The sequence below is a fragment of the Antechinus flavipes genome, chromosome 3 (genome assembly GCF_016432865.1).
Source record: "Antechinus flavipes isolate AdamAnt ecotype Samford, QLD, Australia chromosome 3, AdamAnt_v2, whole genome shotgun sequence".
NCBI classification, from domain to species: domain Eukaryota; kingdom Metazoa; phylum Chordata; class Mammalia; order Dasyuromorphia; family Dasyuridae; genus Antechinus; species Antechinus flavipes.
In genome coordinates, this window is record NC_067400.1 from 61,196,265 (window position 1) to 61,217,871 (window position 21,607).

A 21,607-nucleotide genomic window follows, 5' to 3' on the forward strand; every position below is an offset into this window, starting at 1 on the left:
TGAAGTGTACATTGCTCAATGGACTTCAGTTCTTAATTCTCATTTTACTTAGGTTTAGACAATGATATTGACTATATGTTCTCATTTTTGCTTTTAAAAAAATCAAAATTTCAGCCCTGAAGTCAGGAGGACCTAAGTTCAAATCTGACCTCAGACACTTACCTGGCTGTATGACCCTAAGCAAGTCACTTAACCCCAATTGCCTCAAACTGTCCCCACAAATATATATGTATATCGAAAGACTTTTCTTATGGGCGTGGTTGAAGTCTTAAACCAAACTGTCATGTTTTTTTCCTTTTAGGTGTAAGAACTTATGTTGACCCTTTTACATATGAAGATCCTAACCAAGCTGTCCGAGAATTTGCCAAAGAAATTGATGCATCCTGCATTAAGATTGAAAAAGTCATAGGAGTGGGTAAGTATTGGAATGTTTTAACACTCCTATTTTTGATAAGAAGATTTTAGGTTTATAAAAAAGTAAATATTTCCTCAATAATGTTAGTCTTGTTTGAAAAACAAATTAGGTATACAATGGAAAGCTGTGGCAGAAAATTAGATTGGGGAGTGGGGGAGATGATGTGATTATAGTTGACTTCCTAGATCCTAGTAGATATTTTTGTTTTTTCTCCCAAAGGTGAATTTGGTGAAGTGTGCAGTGGGCGTCTTAAAGTACCTGGGAAAAGAGAAATATGTGTGGCTATTAAAACTCTTAAAGCTGGATATACAGACAAGCAGAGGAGGGATTTCCTGAGTGAAGCTAGCATCATGGGACAGTTTGACCACCCAAACATCATCCACTTAGAAGGCGTAGTCACCAAATGTAAGTAGGTCATTCTTTTTCAAAGCCAATCTAGGAATCACTGGGAAATTAAATACACATTTTCTTTCTAGGAAAATGACAGATGGAGCAGATCCACTGATTGCTAATAGGAAGAAATCAGTGCAGGACAAGTCATTAATCTTGTTGTCAGCACTAAATGGGTTTATGGTTTCGTCTGATACCTTACCTCAAAGCAGCTTGTGTGTGACTTTCAGGAAATTAATACTGCAACTTTTTTTGTATTCTATGGCATTGTTCAAATATCTGCTAGGCCACAGTGATTGTCACAGGACGGGCAAGAGCAGATGGTGAGCCAAATAGATTTACACATTTTTTACATAAATACAACAAAATCTTACCCACACCTTTTGCTGGGGAGTTTCAAATCCAGATGCAGTGCGTTGAGTCGAAGGAATCTTTATTATATTTAGAGACTTGTCTGCTCTTTCTGATTTATGGCTGCTGAAGCTCAGCTTCCATTCCCAGTAACACCTGGTTGAACCTTGCTTTCTTAGTCCATTAGCATTCACTGAGCCTGCGAACTACGCTTCAGTTAAAATATGACAGAGCTCAGCAGATGCAGTTTCCAAGCTAAAGCCTAAATACATCTGTAAGGCTGGCTCAGCCCAGCTTATAAAGTGGCATGAAGACAGTCTAGTTGAAGCAGTTACTGTTTGGAATGGCCCTCTTCCAAGGGCAGCGTGCAGTGAATGTGCCCTCACATTACGCTTACAGAGAGTTGAGGACCAGAGTGAACTCAGAAGCATGTTTTCAGTGAAGTCAGTACTTCTCTTGATGAGGGAGGCAAAAGGACCAGATTGGGAATGGGGAACCTTGGTTCAAACTTTGGCTCTGCCATTTTGTGGGATTTTGCTTTGCTCAATTCATTTTACTTCTCCAGGCTCAGTTTTCTCATCTATAAAAGCAGAGTTAGATTAGGTGATCTCTGTCTGTTCCAGTGCTAAATCTACAATCCTAAAATGTGGTTTATAGATAATTTTTTAAAAACTGACTGGCATAGAAGCTATTATAATTGATAGACATGAAAGAGATTATGAAAATAAAACTGATGAAATACCCAGTGTTTTGTTGGAGTCTGGAGAGGGGAAATGTACTTCAAAATGTAAAAATGAAGATGTTATTTATACTTCTCAAATGCATCTTAAGTGCTTCCTGTTTCTTTTCTTTCTCCCCAATGGATTCTTGGGGGGGGGGGGAGCAATAGAGGTAACTGAAAAGACTCTTTCTTATCTCTCAAGATCTCAATTTATAAAGATCTAAACAGAGTCTTCCAGAGACTTTCCATAAAACTAATCTTAAAAGATAAAGTAAGATGGTCTGTGTTAATCAAATCCTCTGGCATAGGAAAATGTGGTGTGTGTGTGTGTGTGTGTGTGTGTGTGTGTGTGTGTGTGTATTATCATTATTATATGGTAGGGATATTTTTGAATTATAGAAAAGGTGATCAAATAACATTATACATAAAACATAATATGATATTTCTTATGGTTGAGAATGCAATTAGTATTGAATATCTCACTTTACTTTTTCAGATTAGTTTTACAGAAAGGATATTTTTCTGTGGCCTATAGGACTGCTCTGAGCCCCTCAGTACTTTAATTAAAAGATAACATTCTGTTTAAATACTTCTGCAGGTCCTATTCTGTAAAAAGGAGTCTCTGTTTGACTTAGGATATTTTTTTGCCATAGACAGTGAATTTCATAGCACCTCAGTAAAAGAGAGAGGTAACAGGGGATCTTTGTATTAAAATCCCACTGTGCCTCTAAAACCCATAGCTATTACAGCTGTAACTGTTATAAATGACTAGATGCATTTGCATAATGCACTTGTCACTGAATTAAAATGATTTAAAATTTCCACCAAATGAGGTGGTGGTTGGGAGGTAGAGTGGTGGTGTGTGTGGTAGTTGGGAGGGTGAAGAGGGTAAATGGGTTAGACTTCCCCTCCTCCTCTCATTGAATTTCTATCTGTCTAGTTCCTGATGAAAAAGTCCACTGTAAACCCAAATGAACTATCTTAGAGTTTTTTACTTTTTTATTAGCATTGCTTCTTAGAAATATATTTGTCTTCATTTTTCTTACAAAGCTCGTAAAGGCTGTGGGGAATACATGGCTTTAATAAACAAAAATAAAATGTAGTCCCAAAAATATATGAGGGAGGTGCCATGGGAGTTGGGCTGGCAGAGTGGGAAGGTGTAGAAGTGGGAATAAAGAGTGTGACTCTTATTACCAGATGCTAGCTGAATAACTTTTATTACTGATGGTAGGATCACAAATTCCCTTTACCACTCCCTCTATCTTGTTTTTCTCAATGTTCCTCTCTTCCCTACCATGAAGATAGTATCTGAGTAATGGAATTATGGGTTAATGCACTGAAAGAACATGGTCCCCATCCTTGTTGGCTGACAAAGTATATTTTGATGGAGGGAGGTTAATTAAAACTCATTTAGATGTATTCTGTCAAAAGGCCATGGTCAAGGATGTGGGGATGTATGTGAAGGAAACTGAGAAATATGTAGTTTGGGTTAGAGGTTCTCATTTATACTGAGGAGGCACAGAAAGGTAGACTCCACTTTAATGAAGTGATGTGAGGGAAAAGGGAAGGATGATATATTTACTCATCTCTTTTCTGGGCTCTGAGCGTTTTCCTCTTTCCTGCCTTTTATAGTTTCTCAAATTATCATACCCAAACTCTTATTCTCTAATCCAAAAATTTCACTTCAGAAATCAAGAGCCCATTCTGGAAATTGCAAGCAGAGTGGGACTTTGGAATGAACAGAAATTTATTGGTGCAGAATAATTAGGGGAGTTTTTCAATGTTGAAATATTCCAGAGCTATTTTCTCTGACTGATTGTCTAAATGGATACTGATGGTAAATGCAGCCAGCACATTGTGAATATTTTTGATCTATCAAGCTAGCATTTTACTCTGTCCTAGAGCATCTTTAGTGACCCCATGCTTTTTTCCCCTTTCTCTCAGCCAAAAAAATAGGGAGAGGGAAATCCCCTCCAAAAAAAACTCAATGAAAATTACTTATGACAATACACATTTAAAATAAAGTGCAGCTTTCCCAAGACTGAAAAACTTTAAAATCTTGAGCTCTTTGCTAGAACTGGGGAGGTTAATAACAAGCATAACTTTCCTCTAAAAATCTTCATTGCAAAAGAAAAGGAAAACAAACAAGTAATCTACAAGTTGTTTCCTCAGTCTTGCTAGGAACTAAGGGTTTTCTCTATCATACTCATCCCAATGAAATGAAGAGTTGATATTGTAATTCAACTCCCCTCTGAATAAAACAATTCATTGAATCTCTTCTCTAGTAATACTCTTTTTTTTTTTTTTGAGAAGCAGATGGATATATTATTTATAGAGAGGAGGAAAAGGAGAAAATAGGGAGATGTGTTGAACTTGAGCTAAGAAAAATGAAGGAATGGTTCAAGGTGTCTACATAATAATAAGGAAAAGAGTCTCATTATACATTGACTCTTTAGCTTCACACAAAAGACTCTTATAGTGCTGAGGGTGGGGGGATGGATTTAATTATCCTAAAATTTTTTTTCATGTTTAAACAGATCTGCCCCTTTATCTTTCTCTTCTCCTCACTGCCCTCCCCTCCACCTTGAATAAGCCATTATCCATTCACAGGTCCCTAGATACCAGAGGCCACTTTAAAGACCTTGTCAACAAGTCACCCAAAGGGTTAACCTTCCAGATGGAGATTAAACCTACTCGTCCTTTTAATATTTCATTCCCAGCTCCCCACAGCTGAGGCATAAGCTTGGCTTGTTTTAATTAAATTAGATCACATAAGACAGGTGTCTTGGCAGTAAAATTGTGCACAGCCCATTTTTATCTCATTAACGGTGGTGTTCATCAAGGAATTATGTTTTTCTTTCTGAAAACTCTAGGTAAACCTGTAATGATCATAACCGAGTACATGGAGAATGGCTCCTTGGATGCATTCCTTAGGGTATGTGACTATTTGATATTACATTCAAGATTGTTTGCACTTGGTAAATGAATCTCCCCTCCCCCAGCCATTCTACATATGACTTATGTTTGACTATCTTTATTGACTTTGAGTGGGTGGGGACAGGAGAAGAAAGGAAATACAGGATCAATGATTTTTTAAAGAGCCTATTAAATAATCCATGATTAGTCAGTTCTCTGTTTGATTTATTCCTTTTCAGTGGGCCTGGCAGTGCCACAGATTCATTATCATTGGACAAATTCCATCTAACACAGGATGTGGGACTCTAGATTATAAGATGCATTCACCTAGTGAATTAGTGTTTTGGGTCAGAAAGACAAAGAAATAATGTGGTATTGTGTTTTGTGGTAGATGAAGATTATCAGAAATAGCTTAGTAATACTTGGCAATAGTTCATTTTGATTTAATGCTAATGAAATTTTCCCCATTTCCTCCCCTCACACACACTTTCTGGGCAGAAGAATGATGGAAGATTTACAGTGATTCAATTGGTTGGGATGCTTCGTGGCATTGGTTCTGGGATGAAATATCTCTCTGATATGAGCTATGTACATAGAGATCTAGCTGCCCGGAACATCTTGGTCAATAGCAACTTGGTCTGCAAAGTCTCTGACTTTGGCATGTCTCGTGTTCTTGAAGATGATCCTGAAGCAGCTTACACAACCAGGGTAAGTCTTGTACCATTTGGGTTTTTTTTTTCTGCAAATTTGATGATGAATTTTTTGGACTCCAAAAACCATCACCATTTGTGTGTCAGGGAAATTTAATAATTTATCTTAAAAAAAATAGGCCCTCAATTCTTTGGACTGTTCTCTAAAATGGCTAATCTATTTTTTAAAGTATCTTTCTCAGGAAGGATTTTGCCTCAAACAAAAGATCACAGATGGGATAACCAGAACTACTAAATAAAATAGAATCTATCTCCATTTTTTTTGGATGAAGAGTACTCTTAATTAAATTAATTAGCAGATTAACTTAAAGATAACAGCAACTAGAGAATGATGAAGAAAAGGAAGGAGGTGGAATGGTACAGTCAGATTTAGAGTCAGAAGACCTGGATTTGCATCTTTGGTCTATTACTTATTTTCTCTGTGTCCTTGCAGAAATTTCTGGACCTCAGTTTTCTCAAATGAAAAAATTGGGCTTTGCAGCTTCTCAATTCTCACCTACTTCTAAATCAATGATACATTAAGAATATTTTTTTCTATTTCACTCTTCTCTGATCTTTTAAAGTCTTCATATTTTGAGAACTCCTTCTCCATATTTTTTTTTTCCTCCAACTGAGTATTTAGGGAGTGTGAAATGTATAGAATGTGGATTTATAATATGTTTCTGCTCTGGGAATTTCCCCCCTCCCCCCCAATTGCTAATGGTCTTCATTTTAATGTTGAAAGATAAGCAGGGATTTTAGTACAGTTAAGAGTTATCAGTTGGCAGTTAATGAGTCTGCTGTCCAGCCCTAGCAATCTGCATATAAAATACTAATGGTATAAACACAGTAGCTCATAAAACAATTTACTGACCATTAAGGCCAGAACCATTAAAATTAACACAAAGCAGAAAGTTTCCACCCTTCTTTCCTCCACTCCATTTAAATATTTGCCATTTTCCATCTGTGCCTGGAGCCTGATTTCAATATTCAGTCTTTCTGGCTGTAATTGCTAATTCCAATATGCATCCTCTTGCATCTAGAGTTCATTCACTTAGAAAAGAAGTGATCTGTGTTAAACAGTGAAGTGCTTTCCTTTCCTCTAATAATCTGAAGGTGAGCAGTTCCAGCAAACATTATAAGAGGCAGAAGTCAATATAGCAATTTCTGTATGAATATAGAAAATTTTAGTTTTAGATGGTGTTATTTGGAGGAAGTTGCAGAGAAGCAATGTCATTTGCTGCCTTGTCTCTAGTCTTGTTTTAATATCTATAATAAAGGAGAAGAAACTTTTGGATTCTTTCCATTGAACAGCTTAAAACAGGACTTCTTGAGCTTGAATCAGTTCCCCCAGATGGTACCCTAGTAAAGTTTAAAGTCAATTAAAAACACCTTGCACTTTAACATAAACAAACAGAGAAATTCCTGGCATGGAATGATTATGGTAAAAAGAGAATTAGATAACTGGTTAGAATGTCCCTTAAACTCTAACAGATGGCTCTCTACCTAGGTTTGAAAAATTGTCTTTTTAAAAACTTCAATAAAAAAATCACACCTTCCTACTCCTCTCCCACATTAGATAGCTTATAGGAAAAAAATGAATCAGGATAATACTATATCTAGTTTCTTCCTTTTTGTCTCTACAAACCTATTTAACTCTTTATCTCCTACCTACTTCAAATATGTCTGTCATGTTGGTAAGGAATAGGATGATAGTATGGCAGAAGGGAGACAGTATTTCATGCCCCATTTTCAAATTAGCCTTGATTTCATGATTTCTGAACCAATCTTTAAAGCAAGGACCTTTATGCTGCTTAATTAATATGTCTTTAGAAAATAAGGCAAGAAAAGGGCTTAATCTTTTAGAACTACTTGCATTTCTACACCATATTTATTGTGAATAATATATGCATCTTGCCTTTTATAACTCCCACTACCACCACTTCCCTGATATAGTATTTAGTTAAGGTTGGATTGTAGGTTGATTTAAGCAAAGCATATTAAACAATTTACTGATCCATATCCACGTAAGTAAAGGAAACATATGGGTGAAATTGCCTTTCTCAATATTGCAAACTTAAATGAAACAAGCAATGCTATCTTACTTTCTGAAATTATTTTGGGAGCTGTCCCAGGCACTGTACTATCATCTTCAAAAAACAGTGATGTCATTCAGAAATTGCAAAGTCAGTGTTGTACTTAGGAAATAACTTACAGTTCAATGTTTATAGGGTGGCAAGATTCCCATCCGGTGGACTGCACCAGAAGCAATTGCTTATCGTAAATTCACATCTGCAAGTGATGTATGGAGCTATGGAATTGTGATGTGGGAAGTGATGTCTTATGGAGAGCGACCCTACTGGGATATGTCCAACCAGGATGTGAGTTCTCTGTTCTGAAACAAACAGTTTTGGGTTGAGATTTTAAGTGTTATGGGACAAAGGAGGAGTTGGGGAATATGGAAGGGGGTTGTGTTGGTGTAGAATAATGTTCTGTGAAATAATATCCTATCAACTTAATGTATTGCTATGATCATCCAATCTAGCAAGTATTATTAAGCACCTACTAAATGCAAGTTAGTAACAATTAAGAGGGAAAAAAGAAAAAACAAACAAAACAAAAATCATTCCCTCCTTTATGAAATTTAATTCTTTTATACTTAATATTATAGATCCAGGAAACAAAATTGCATCAACTGCATTGACAAGTTTTTTTCACTTCACAAACTTTCAAGACTAAGACAAAGTAAAATTAAGTATAATTCTTCTGTGTGGGGGAAAGGAAAATTAAATATATCCCAAGCTGAAATGAAGATCAATTTCTCTTATATGTTTCTTGAAATGTTAGCATTAGTGGGAAAAAAGGGGTTAATATTTAACTCTGGTGAAGTTGTAATTAGAACTTACCACTGTGTCTCAATAAGAGAAAGAGCTGCCCCTTGAGGACACTAAAAAACAGCTTCACTAAATGACCCTTTGTAAATTATGCACATCCCTTTAACGGTGCCATCTGGACTTCCAGTCCATTTCATAAGGGAGTATATACACAATTTCAGGAAAAGCACTCAATAATGAAACTAATAAGATTCTGTGAGGAAAGAACTTAGTGGCAAATATCTCAGGTGAAAAAGACCAAAAACAACAACAACAACAAAACTCCCAGTCCCAACTGCTTTTCCTGGGGATTGATTAAAGATATATTTTTTTAAAAAATTAATCTGGAATTTGAACTTATCTGTTTGTGGAAAAGAATTATAATAATAATAATAGTTCACATTCATATGGTGCTTTGAAGTTAACAGAGTGGTTTTCCCACACCAATCCTTTTAGTAGATAATACAAGTATTAATTAACCCATTATATAATTATATAATAATGTGTGGAAACAGGCCCAGAGATGTACAAAGTCAATCAGGCTACTGACAACTGGATCCCAATAAAATGATTACAGGAATTTGTTGTTGTTGTGTGAATGTATGTAACCTCCTATTGTACAAATATTAAACTGTTGGCAAGAAGTTACATCTTGCTGACATTTCAATCTACCCCTTAAAAAAAAGGATATTCGACATTATCAGAGGTAGTCTTTGTATTGGCTGTTTCTGCTTATTTGTTTTAGTTTGTTTACAAGAGAGGATTCAATCTGGAGTAGAGACAAGCATTTCCTTTACTCCTAGATTTTGGTATAGTAATAAAAAGTATCGAAAATATATTTTCTTTCCCAAAAATAATTTTAAGAATGTTCTTTTCAATTTATTTGTCATGTGAATTTTCTCCAAGATTCCTTTGTCCCCCTGAATCAACAGGAGGCCATCGGGGTTTAACAATTAATCTAAAAACCAGATGTGCTTAAGAAAGATGATGTGTTTGATTTTTCATCAGTGAAAGATTGCTTTGGATCAAGAGAGCAGCTAATACATTTCTTTCTTTCTTTCTTTTTTTTTTTTTTTTGTGGGTCAAAGAAAATTCCTGAATCTAAGTAACAAGATTAAATGGGGTAGTTAATGTTGACATGGTATTATCTGTAAATTACAAAGGAAGAATCACTGCAGATGGGAAGAAAGGCAGCAGCTAGCATAACTGATGGATAATTACAGCCTTAAAAAGTCTGTGTGGTGGTGACGGGTAGCATAATATAATGTTTGGTACAATTATTCTATGCAAAGAGTATAAAGTGGCTTCCTGCAGTATTAGGATTCAGGTTGGAAGCTCAGAGAGAACTAAAGGTAAACCATCCAACCCAAGGGCAGCTCATGCATTTGTATATTTATTTTGATTTTTTTTTTTTTTTGAGCTTTCTTCAATTTCATCGGAGACTTAGAGTGTCATTCCCACAAGAACAGAACCCTTAAAAATATTTCCAGATGTCCGTTGTCCTGCTGTGTCTATTTTCAAACTTGTAGCTTTGACAAAAGCCTTTAGCTATTTAACTAATTCTTTCCATTTTGGAGTTTTGGGGAAAGCCTGTTTGTCTCACTTTGGGACCTGGCTATTTTGTATCATTTTGAATATGCTATTCAATGTTTTAAACCTTTAAATTTTGTAAATTATATAGAGGAAACAGCAGGTTTCCAATAGACCTAGATTATCATTCTTATAGTATTAGTTGGACATCAATACATGTGTGTGACTTTGGGCCAGACAATATATAAAGCAAGTGTGAATTCTTGGAGTTTTGAAGCAGGCAGATTTTGACTACAGGAAAAGCAGCTGAAGAATTACTGTTACCCAAGAATTACTGGTTTTGGGCACTCTGAGAAAAAGGAATTGCTGTAAATCTGTCTTAATGTTAGCAAGATTTCTGATTCTTAGCGTACATGACACACTCATCAATAAACTAAGAAAGTGTGGTCCAGGACATATAAGTAGTTTTCCAACTGGCTCCAGGGCTAGTGTCAGTCTGACATAACAAATGGTGATAGGGAGCCATGAGTCCCAGACCCCTCCAGTGTTCTATACTTTTTTATTAGTTGAATATAGGACCTTCTCCTGAAATTGGGACCTGTCATAATCTAAGGCATGACCAGTAGCTAGAAGGATATAACAAGAATTCAAAAGTATAAAAGGACCTGCTCAAATCCAACAATCACTTATTAAATGCTACTGTATGCTAGTTGCTATAAGTAAAAAGATAAAATACCTTCCCTTAAGAAGATTATGTTCTATACTGCTGTTGTTCCTCAATTCTTGATATAAAGATTGCACCTGGCTCTGACTATATTTTCCTCCTCTCCTTTCCCCATCCCACCTTGATACACAGTTGCTGACACTTCTACTAATTTTGTGCCTGTTTTCCAAGACACATGATGAGTGCACAACTGCAGCACAAACTCTATGGCAGTTCCTTAGAATATTTGCCCATTATACATTTTGAGGACTAAAAAAAAAAAGTCTAAAGTAAACAATAGTTGGTTGATAGCTTAGAAATATAGGATTCAGAAACGAGTTATTCTTTCTTTCAATCAATACTGGTCACAATCTAACAGGTTTTTTTCTTTCATCGGGGTTCCATAATTGTAAAGTAAGACATTACAAATGTAGAGAAGATTTAGAAATGGACTATGAAGATGCTTAAGAGGTTGAAAAACAGTACCTATAAGAACAAGTTAAAAGAATTAGGATTATGAACCTGGAAAAGTGAAAGCTGAATTCTGATAATAATAATAATATGAAAAAGAATTTTTAGCCCAAATGGCACATCTGCAGATTCATTAAATGGGAGAAAGCAATCTTTCTTATAGAGTATGATTTAAGGAGGCAGGAATACGAACTTTCTACTTTAAAATATCAACTCTCCTACTGGTCATTTCATCTTTTCTTCCATTTTAAAAGTCAGAGGATAATTGATGAAACGTTGAAAATCATTTCAGGTCATTTAGTTACAAGTCATTTACTACCATCTTTTCATTTTATAGATGAGAAAATGGGGAACCAGAGAAGTGATTTTCTTAAGGTGGTCCTAGTAGGTAGTAAATGTCAGAATTGGAATTTGCACTAGGGCCCTCTGTCTCCAAATTTTGCATTCCTTCTTTTCCTTCCCTCGGAGGTCTTTGAGAATGCTTTTACAAATATAGATACCCCTTTCTAGATTATCTGTTAATACCTTTAGTAGTTAATGGTGGAGAGGCAGTTGAGATTAGTTGGAATGAGTCATGAGCTAGGCACCTGAAAGGCTCTGGGGGATTCTGAATGCAAGTGGAGGGGCCTAGGTGGCAGGAAATACATATAAAAGACAAACTTTATCTCCATCCCGGTTTTTGCTAGCCTGTCTGGTGCTAGTGATCATCTAAGTCCTTTAAAAAAAAAATCTCTGCTCTGGCAGAATAAGAGGAAATAGGTTTAAGTTGAAACACGAAGGATTTAAGTTTTAGTGAGTTATTAGACATTGGAACTGCTTTTTGAGGTTCATTTCCCTTTTCTAGGATTATTTAGGTAGGATTATGTCTGATATCTACAGGAGTGGAAGGATAAAGTAAATACTAACTTCAGGTTCTTTCTGACACCCTCTATTTCTTATTTGGTGGTATTATTCTGTCCTTTTGGTCATGCTTTACTTTTCATGACCCCATTTGGGATTTTCTTGGCAAAGATACTGCAGTGGTTTTCCATTTCCTTCTCCAGTTAAATTTTACAGATGAGAAAATTGAGGCAAATTGGGTTAAGTGACTTAACTAGCTAACAAAGTGTCTGAGATCAGATTTGAATTCACCAAGATGAGTCTTGACTCTAGCTTGCAGTTTAGCCATTGTACCACCTATTTGCCCTCCCTCTATTTCAATTCTTTTTTTTTTAATGGTAAATTTTGGTGTTCTCTTGCATCAGATATTCAGATAGGGAATGCTTGCCAGTTGGGAACATCCCATGACAATTAGCAACCTTTCTTTTCTGTAGTTGTGGATCCTGGAGCCAGATTTGACCACTGTAAACGAGATTGGGAGCTGCTCCCACAGCTTCCATTTGTTGGCAAGCCAGGCACAGGGATCAGGATGGGCAAGTTTGGATGCCAGCTTCTCTGGCAGCCTGTGACCTTCTTTGTATTGTCATGCACAGGTTATAAAAGCTATCGAGGAAGGCTACCGGCTACCTCCACCAATGGACTGCCCCATTGCTCTCCACCAGCTGATGCTAGACTGCTGGCAGAAGGAAAGAAGCGACAGGCCTAAATTTGGACAGATTGTCAACATGTTGGACAAACTCATCCGCAACCCTAACAGCCTGAAGAGGACGGGTACTGAGAGCTCCAGGTCAGCAGCGCTTACGTAATGGTGATAGATGAGGGAACCTATGAAAGGTGACAGGCAAGCAGTAACTCACCCTCACTCAGAATTCTGTTCTCGGATTAGAGGATGTTTCCTGACTCTCACCAATAGGGGCAGCTTTTTTTCTTCAACGGGGGATTGCTTTGAAGAAATGCTTCTGCCATCATTCTTTGTCAATGCTGAAGAGATTAGCATCTGGCAGGCCAAAAGAAATAATTAATGAATCTTAAAAAAAAGTCAGTGAAACCATTACCTAAGTCTAATTAGTCTTGAAATTTTTATTTTATTTTATTTTTGAAAATTTTAGCAAAAAGGGACATCACATATAAGTTTGAGAGGTATTCCGTACCAAGTAAAGATGCCAAATATCTGAAAAGGGACAAAGAAGAAATAACCTAGAAACAGTGTAGAAGAGATGGAGAAAAAATGATTTAGAAATTAAAAGTGCATCATTATTTACAGAAAGCTGAAGCTGGTTTTGGATTTGCAGGCAAAAAAAAAAAAAATCCAGCACGAGAAACTGTTTTTCTGATTCCTTATATAATAGTTAAGCACTAAAACATTAGATTGAATATAAAAGTTACTTTATACTGTAAGACAGGTGAGTAATTCTAGCTCCTTAGCTATTAAACTATCTGACTTCCAAAATGGATAATGTTATGGGAAAAGATCATACTGAAACTTACAGAATCTGCTTAAAAATGCAAAATAATTGTACTTCCCACCTAAGTCATTTTGGGGAGGGAGATGAGGATGAGGAGAGTAAGATAAAGTAATATAAAGAAACTATTGGTAAAGAAAATGGGCAAACAGTAGGCCGGAGCATCATAAAGAACAAACAGTAACAAAAAAGCACAATCTGATTAAAGAGTTTCATAGTGATACATAATTAAAAATAAATTAAAACTGGAAGCTTCTTAAAAGTCTAACAATAGGAGAGTGGTTAAATAAATTGTAGCCTAGTCATATAATGGGCTAATATAATGTAATTTAAATTGACCAGGGTGAGAAATACAAAGACATCTGTAAAGATCTTTATGAAATAATGCAAGGCGGGGAGGGATAAGCAGAATAAAAAGAAGAGAATACACAATACTTACAACCAAAGAAGAGGAAAGGAGGAGAATAAATGGACAATCCAGAATCCTTTGGGGAAGGAGTGAGGAGAATTTGTAATGATATCTTAAATGTAAAGTTAATTAATTTTAGTATAAATTGTTTCTAAGTAAATTTTGTTGGTTGAATTGATTTTCTGTATAAAGTTGTTAATAAAACATTTAATTTTTTAAAGAAAGTAAAAAGGACATATGTGTTTTGTAAAGCCAAAAAAATTTTTTTCCACTTAAAAAATCTGTATTTGCTACATTTCTATTTCATGGACAATATACAAATATGTTTGGCATGGTCTTAGAGCAGCATGTACAAAGATTAATATTTTCAATCCCAGGAACTTCTTGGTTCATACTCTTGAGATCTCAAAAATACCAAAAAAGAAACCATTTACATATTCACATAAAACACATCTGGGGAACTAACTTCCTTTCAACTATTCATATCCATTTGTTTTATAGTCCCCTTCCCTCTTGTATCCCAAACTTTTCCCACACATACACCAAAAATTATACAGCATGGCATAGTGGCTAGAAAACTGAAGCCAGGAGAGATCTGGATTCAAATCTCACTTCTGTTACACACTGACTGTATGGCCCTCGCCAAACACTTTAATCTCTCAATGTTCTAGGGAGTTGTCAACCTCCACCAAAACTTCCAAGTGCAGTCTAAAGTAGATTAAAAGGTCATTGGGAAATGGTGAACAAAATAATTTAAAATATCATATCATATAGATAATGCTAATCTGTGGTTTTTTAAACTAATCTGCAACCTACAGAGATTTCTTTAAGTTTTATACCACTGCTCTCTCCAAGTTTTTAAGTTTCTCAGAAGATACTGACTTGCCTTGTTAAAGGGAATTTTGTCACTTAGAAGTTTCTGACACTAATGAAATCACAAGTCCAGTCCCCATTCCTTTTCCGGATAGTCCTGCATGCATATGATACAGAATAGCAAGTAGAGAATAGATTATTAGTTCCCCCCTCCCCTATCTTGGCTTCCCTACCTAGCTTTACGTTGGAAGTCTCTAGGAGAGAGGAGAAAGTAAGGAAGCTTAATGCTTCCCTTGTTTATCCTTATCTCCTACTTTGCCTACTAATTTTAAACTTTGGATAGCTGGGTTTTGCTAGGGTAACATCAGAGAAAATTTTGTGGTCAGCATTTCTATGAAGTGTGTTTGCTTTCCAATTTTCACAGTTCCTGTCCAAAAGGGTACTTGTGCCAGTGGTCACCTTGCCCTAGGAAAGACAGAATTCAGTCACAGCTTCCTGTGAGCCTTTTTTTGCCTCCCTCAGCATCAGCAGGGCAGAAGTGGAGACCCATTGGAGATGTGATATAGCCACTGAATAGTGGCTATGTTTCAATCTCAGCTGTTATGTCTGCACATATTGTGGGTTACCCAGACTATTATTATTATTATTATTTTTGAAATGATAAGTAACAAGCAAGGTGTTGCTGTTCCTAATTCTGTTTCTGATATTCCTAGTTGGCATTAGAGTAAACCTTTTTTATTTTTAGACAATTGTTCTTCTGGATGTTGATTTATCATGCACATTCAAGGAAAGGAAAGGCTATATGATCAAAGAAACTATTTTTATCTTAGTGCTTCTATTTGCCAACTCACAAATGAAATGCAACTTTCTTGGCTAATTTATTTCAGAAAACAAATATTATAATATCAAGTGACTCCTCCTCTTGTTCATTCTCACATTTTGCTGGGGTTTTTTTCTTTGTTGCCCTAAGCCAAAAGGTCCTTAAAGTGAGCACATTCTTTGCTCCCTCCTTCCAACTAGCTTTCCTATCCTTCTATTATATTTTTCATATGCTAATCTAATAGGTCCTTTAAGATGTGAGATTGGGGAGAAGATAGACCAGGGGTTCTTGACTTTTTTTTTTATAATGGACCCCTTTAGCATTTGGTTTCAGAAATAACATTTTTAAATGCATCAAATAAAATATATAGGATTACCAAGGAAATAAGTTATATTGAAATATAATCATCAAAATAGGAAAAAAAACACAAATTTATGGGGCCCCAGATTAAAGTTGTCTTTTAACAGACAGATTTGTTTTATCATAGAAAAGAGAGAGGAATCATAAAAATGTAGAGTTAGATGTAGAAAAGACCTCAGTGATCCACACAAGATGAAGTTTGCCGGAGAAGTGGATGGTCATTTCAAAGTCTGAAAGATAGTGAGTGGTAGATCTGGGATTTGAACTTCCAGACTTTTGCCTCCAAATCCAGTTTTATTTCTACCCCACAAGGGTTTGAGACTAGGGGAATCATTCAAAACAGATCAACCTTTGAACATATCCAGCATTTTAAATCAAGGCTATTGTGGTTGTAACAAATAGATCATAACACAGAGAATGAAAAACAGAACAGTCTTAAGGAAAAAAAAATGTCAATATGATTTTATAGTTAATTTTAAGTAAAAGTATACAAGATGCCTACCTGTATAGAGCCTGGGAGATTAGGTAAATGTCAATGAAAAGAAGACACAACCGTACTAACTAATGTTCCTATTAATATGGTAGTATGTCTTAATACCATTAGGAATGCCAAGAATTCTGTCTGAATCCTTGGTAGCAATTTGACAGTGACCTTATAAAAAACACCTGGCATGAAATATACATAAACTAATAAATAAGCTAATAATAAGTGCATTGAATTTGTTGAAATCATTATTTTGCAGCCCCAGTCAGGGAATATGAGAAGCACATTCCACAGCCCAAACAATGATCAAAGTGACCATTATTCCCGCCAGTCTTGGCACACGTGCTGTTCAGGAATGGATTGATTAAAAGAGGGATTAACTCCCTGCTGTCCCAAGTTTGTTTCACTGCACTGAGCTTGCCTGAAAAACTGGTTGGAAACATGCTTGACTTGAGTTCTTGCTGTTTTCTGTGCTTCTCTCTCAAGCCTGGCAGGCTAAAGGCTTATGGTTCCCGCCCTCTGCATTGGCTCCTCCCCAACCCCAACTCATACTTCACTAGGGTTTCTATAGTTGCTGAACTCAAGTCTGTGATATGTCATGTCGGTGAGGGCCAGGCTCATTCTGTGCGGGTTACTGCTAAAGAAGCCCAGCCAAAGTGTAAATGCTATGATAAATAAAATGATAAAAGCTATGAACATTAATGTACTGGAAAATCCAGTTATGACCAATCCTGAAAATTAAAATAAAACACACGTAAAATACAAATGACTTATGATTTTGTAAGAGAGAAAAAATATTCCTTAGGTTACACTTCTTAGTTATGCTATCCAGGAGGGGTAGCACGTTCCAGTGCATAGTGGGATAGCCTTAAAGCCAGGTAGATATAAGTTCAATCTGGTGGCTATGGGCAATTCACTTAAAGTCCAAATGCCCCAGGTATCATTCTAAGACTATAAGTTAAAGATGTAATAGACATTTTACTTTTATTAAGTGTTTCTTTGCTTCAATATTATCTGATACATGGTCTCTTTAATCTGTGCCTTGAAGGATAATGAAATCACAAGGTTCTAAGAAGAATTACTCTCCACTTTGAGCCCCTAGTAGCTTGCTTATAGCTCAAGCAAGCCAACAATTTGTTCCTTGCTTAGGCTCTCACTTCATACAAAAATCTCATGTTTATATTTCATTTAAAGCAACATATAAGTCTAAGTTACAGATTTGGATTCTTAAAGTTACAGACCATAAGTTGCTGATCCATTTTGATAGCTGGTTCCAACTCAGAAACTGAAATCAGAGTTCAGACTTTTCTCCTCCTCTCTTTAAAGGAACAAAACAGACTGTGTCATCTAGAGATTTTTCTCCCTTCCTTCCTACATTCATAATTTTTAGGGAGTTTGAACTTTGTCATTATCCCTTTGATGTTAACCGTTTGTCTCCATTGCTTCTGTTTCCAGGCCCAACACTGCCTTGTTGGATCCTAGCTCTCCTGAATTTTCTGCTGTGGTATCTGTAGGTGATTGGCTGCAGGCCATTAAAATGGACCGGTATAAGGACAATTTCACAGCTGCCGGGTACACCACCCTTGAGGCTGTGGTGCACATGAACCAGGAGTAAGTACTCAGCGATGTAACAAAAAAGGGTAAATCTAGATTTAATCCGTCTTTTAAATTTACTTTAATTCATTTATTTTGCTTGGAGCTTGCATACTCATCTTGCTCGTTACAACATGGAATGCCTCTCATTTTGATCGAATGTAATTTTGCAAAGCACCTCCATTGTGACATTAAATTGCTTAAGTAAACATTTCTCCCCACCTGCCTTGTTATGCCATATTAATTGTGCTTGATTCAGATGTGTGTTTATATCAGAAACGAGAACCTGAGCCCTCCTTTCTTTCTGTTTTGCCCCCGATGCAGCGACCTGGCGAGAATCGGCATCACAGCCGCCACGCACCAGAACAAGATCTTGAACAGCGTCCAGGCAATGCGAACCCAAATGCAACAGATGCATGGCAGGATGGTTCCTGTCTGAGCCAGTACTGAATAAACTCAAAACTCTTGCAATTAGTTTACCTCATCCATGCACTTTAATTGAAGACCTGCACTTTTTTTACTTCGTTCTCGCCCTCTGAAATAAAAATCTGCAGCATTGCTTGGTGGATGGAATTGCTGAAACTGTGGGGCCTCCACTATATAAATGACAACGTGTCATTGAAACCAGACCTGGAACAAATTGTTTCTCAAAATATATTGCCGTCAATCCACAGTGTGTAATATACATGTACCTATATAAATATAACATCACCTCCAACTTTTTGGTGTTGTGTTCGTTGCCAGATGCTGGGCTTCTACCCACAGCCTTTCTCCTCTCCCCTTGGAATTACATCCATAGTATTTTATTTGTGGAATAAATCACACTCCTGCATCTTTCACTGGAATGAAGAATTTGCCCAGGATATCCTCTACAGACTTGATCTTGGCTTACAGGGCATCATAGATACTGAGGGAAAATCTCCGTGAAAATTACCATGTGGCTGCTCAGTGCCTCACCATAGGTGCTTGGCCGGGGCCAGGCTTAAGCTGCCTTGTGGATTACTGGAAAAGAAAGGAAGAAAGAAAAACAGGGAAAAAAAACATAACACGCCAAAACCTCTACACAAGAGGTTTGTTTCTTTTCTAGTTGTTTCTGTGCCATATAATATCTTATCCTATGAACGCTTCGGACTTTTTGTAACTACCTTACTGACAGCTGCCTGTGACAATCTTGGATTGGCAACTTCCATACTTCGCTCGTTTTTAGAAGCAACCAAAAAGCGAAAAGGTCAGTGAAAGAACAAACTATGTATTTCTTCCAACAATGTATACCCTTATTGAATGTCTCCTTACTTGAAATACCGCTTGATAACCATGCTATTTAATCTGGGCCTCCTAGGATGGCGAAATCATAGGTCTCTATGAAAAGGTACTCGCCACTCTGAGCTCTGGTAGTTTGCCTGCGGCTCAAGCAAAATGATAGTTTGCAGCCTTACTCAGTCTCTCACTTTATGCAAAAATCTCATGATTACACTTCATCATTTCATCAAGATGGCTCTGCTGTAACTCTGGCTGAGCCTGAGAGGCTATCTCCCCATATTTTTCATACTTCTATAATAAATCAATCCAAATATATATATAATTTGCACTAAAAGAAAAATCATAGTTATTTCCCAGTTTTGGAAATGCTCATGTCATTGAACTTAGCCTGGTTAACAGAATCTGCCCAAGAAAGCATTTAAGACTGATAGTATGAGGCAATAATATAGACCTCTAGACCTTTACATCTTTTGATCTATAGAACTCACTCTAGAACTAACTTAATTAGCAAGAGGAGTTTATGTATCTTTAAATATTTAATTTATCATAGCCATATTCTTATCAAATTGCTTCATTTACTCTGCTTCATTTCTTAGCATGTCTTTTTGAATTGGTGGTATTTTTCTTAAGAATGAATTAATGAATAAAAAAGTACGTATTGAGACCTTACTGTCTTCCAAATATTGCGCTAAGGGTCAGATATAGATAGATAGATAGATAGATAGATAGATAGATAGATAGATAGATAGATAGATAGATATGTAAATAAGCAAGACAGTGAATTGCTTGATAAATTTACATTCCAAGAGGCATACAGGTAAGAAAACACTGTCCAGGGAAAACACTTAGATCAATAATAGAGACCAGTAGAGACCAACATTTTTAGGGAATAATGATAAAACTGATTTGATAATGATTCAAGAAGTAGAGGCCGGAGAAAGGGAAGCAGTATGCAAGTGGCAGCAAGGTGGGTCTGTTGAAAAGACTGTTGAAGAATGGGGAAATGAGGTGAATCATGAGGCTGAAACCTGATTCAAATAATAGGCTGGGTGCAACAGTTTCCATTTAGAACAGTGAAGCCCAAAAGTAGAAATATCAGAGATGATGGTGAGATTAAAACATTCTAGACTTGGTCTCAGGTCTAGGCAACAAGGCAATTTAGATGGTCATTAGGTGATAGAGGGGATAGATCTTTAAACTTGGAGTAGGGAAGATCTGAGTTCAAATTCTTCCTTTGACATTTACTGTGTGTTCCTAGGTAAGTCACTTAATCTATCTTAGTTTCCCCAACAGTTAAATGAACATAATAACAGACTAAATAAATGCTCAAATACAGCATTTGTGAGGCTCAAATGAGATAATGCTACATAATTTTATATATATGTATATATATGTATGTATGTGTATATATATATATATATATATATATATATATATATAGCTAGGGCAAAAAATGCTGCTGTTAGTTATCTTATTGTATAAAGGACTTATGGACTCTTCTGTCACTGATCTCTTTGGTGTAGTGTGATTGCTGGGTCAGGTGTCAATTAGTTGCTTTTTTTGTATAATTATCAAATTTCAGAGAAATTTTTTGTCATTTGACAAGTGCAGGGAGTCAGAGTAGCTTTTAGTGAAATGAGAAGTGATACTATTCTAAGTCTAGTTGAATAAACAGATCCAGATGCTTAGAAAATTTAGAATGCTTTTCTGAGTTGGAAAATTTTTCTTTTGGGTAAAATTAAACATATGAACTTTAGAAAAATACAATCAGTTAATAATTAGTTGAGAGCTATTGCTATTCAGTAAGTTCAGCCTTGTCTGACTCTTTGTGACCCCATTTCTTAGTAAAGATAGTGGAGTGGCTTGCCATTTTCTTCTTCAGTTCATTTGATAAATAAGAAACTGAGGCAAACAGGGCTAAATGATTTACCCAGAGTCAAACAGCTAGTTTAAATTCAGGAAGATAAGCTTCCTGACTATAGGATTTGGTGTTCTATAAACTATGACCCCACTTAGCTGCCTACTTTTAAGAACCTACTATGTGCCAAACACTTGTGGAAAAGAAACTATTGACCATAAATAGAGGCACATGGCTATATTCAATCATGCAGAACTTATACAGGAAAGGCAGCAATAGTACTTTAGAAGGATGGATTATGCAGACTCCTAGAGGAATTGAGTCCCTAACATAGGGAGCAACACTCTTTCTGAATGTATTCCTTTTTCAGATCTTTTGTAGAGATCATCCAACATATAATGATATTCCTCCAGGAAGGACTGGTTCTACAGTGGTGAACACACCACAGGAGTGGGGCAGATTTATATTGTATGTCAATAAATAGATCTCTGATCAGGGCTAGTCGTGGATTTTGTAGATGCTATGGCTTGAGGAATCCAGATAGTCCATGAGAGTAGGACCTTGGGAAGAAAAATAGAGAAAATAGTCCCTATTATTGATCCTACACAC

The 21,607-nt window shown here is 36.3% G+C and overlaps 1 protein-coding gene across 3 annotated transcripts in view; it reads left to right on the forward strand.

Moving 5' to 3' along the window:
- Nucleotides 1-21,607, forward strand: part of EPHA4 (EPH receptor A4) — a 167,109-nt gene that overhangs the window by 140,091 nt on the left and 5,411 nt on the right. The window contains exons 10-17 of one of the 3 annotated variants that reach the window (XM_051983469.1): nucleotides 302-415; nucleotides 635-820; nucleotides 4,751-4,812; nucleotides 5,292-5,501; nucleotides 7,714-7,863; nucleotides 12,532-12,725; nucleotides 17,743-17,927; nucleotides 18,205-18,284. In XM_051983469.1, coding sequence (XP_051839429.1) covers nucleotides 302-415; nucleotides 635-820; nucleotides 4,751-4,812; nucleotides 5,292-5,501; nucleotides 7,714-7,863; nucleotides 12,532-12,725; nucleotides 17,743-17,902 — 1,076 coding nt within the window. In that variant the 3' untranslated portion in view covers nucleotides 17,903-17,927; nucleotides 18,205-18,284. Of the gene's footprint in view, nucleotides 1-301; nucleotides 416-634; nucleotides 821-4,750; nucleotides 4,813-5,291; nucleotides 5,502-7,713; nucleotides 7,864-12,531; nucleotides 12,726-13,743; nucleotides 13,998-17,742; nucleotides 17,928-18,204; nucleotides 19,109-21,607 lie in introns of those variants that run through there. The other 2 variants (XM_051983467.1, XM_051983470.1) reach the window with 2 other exon arrangements.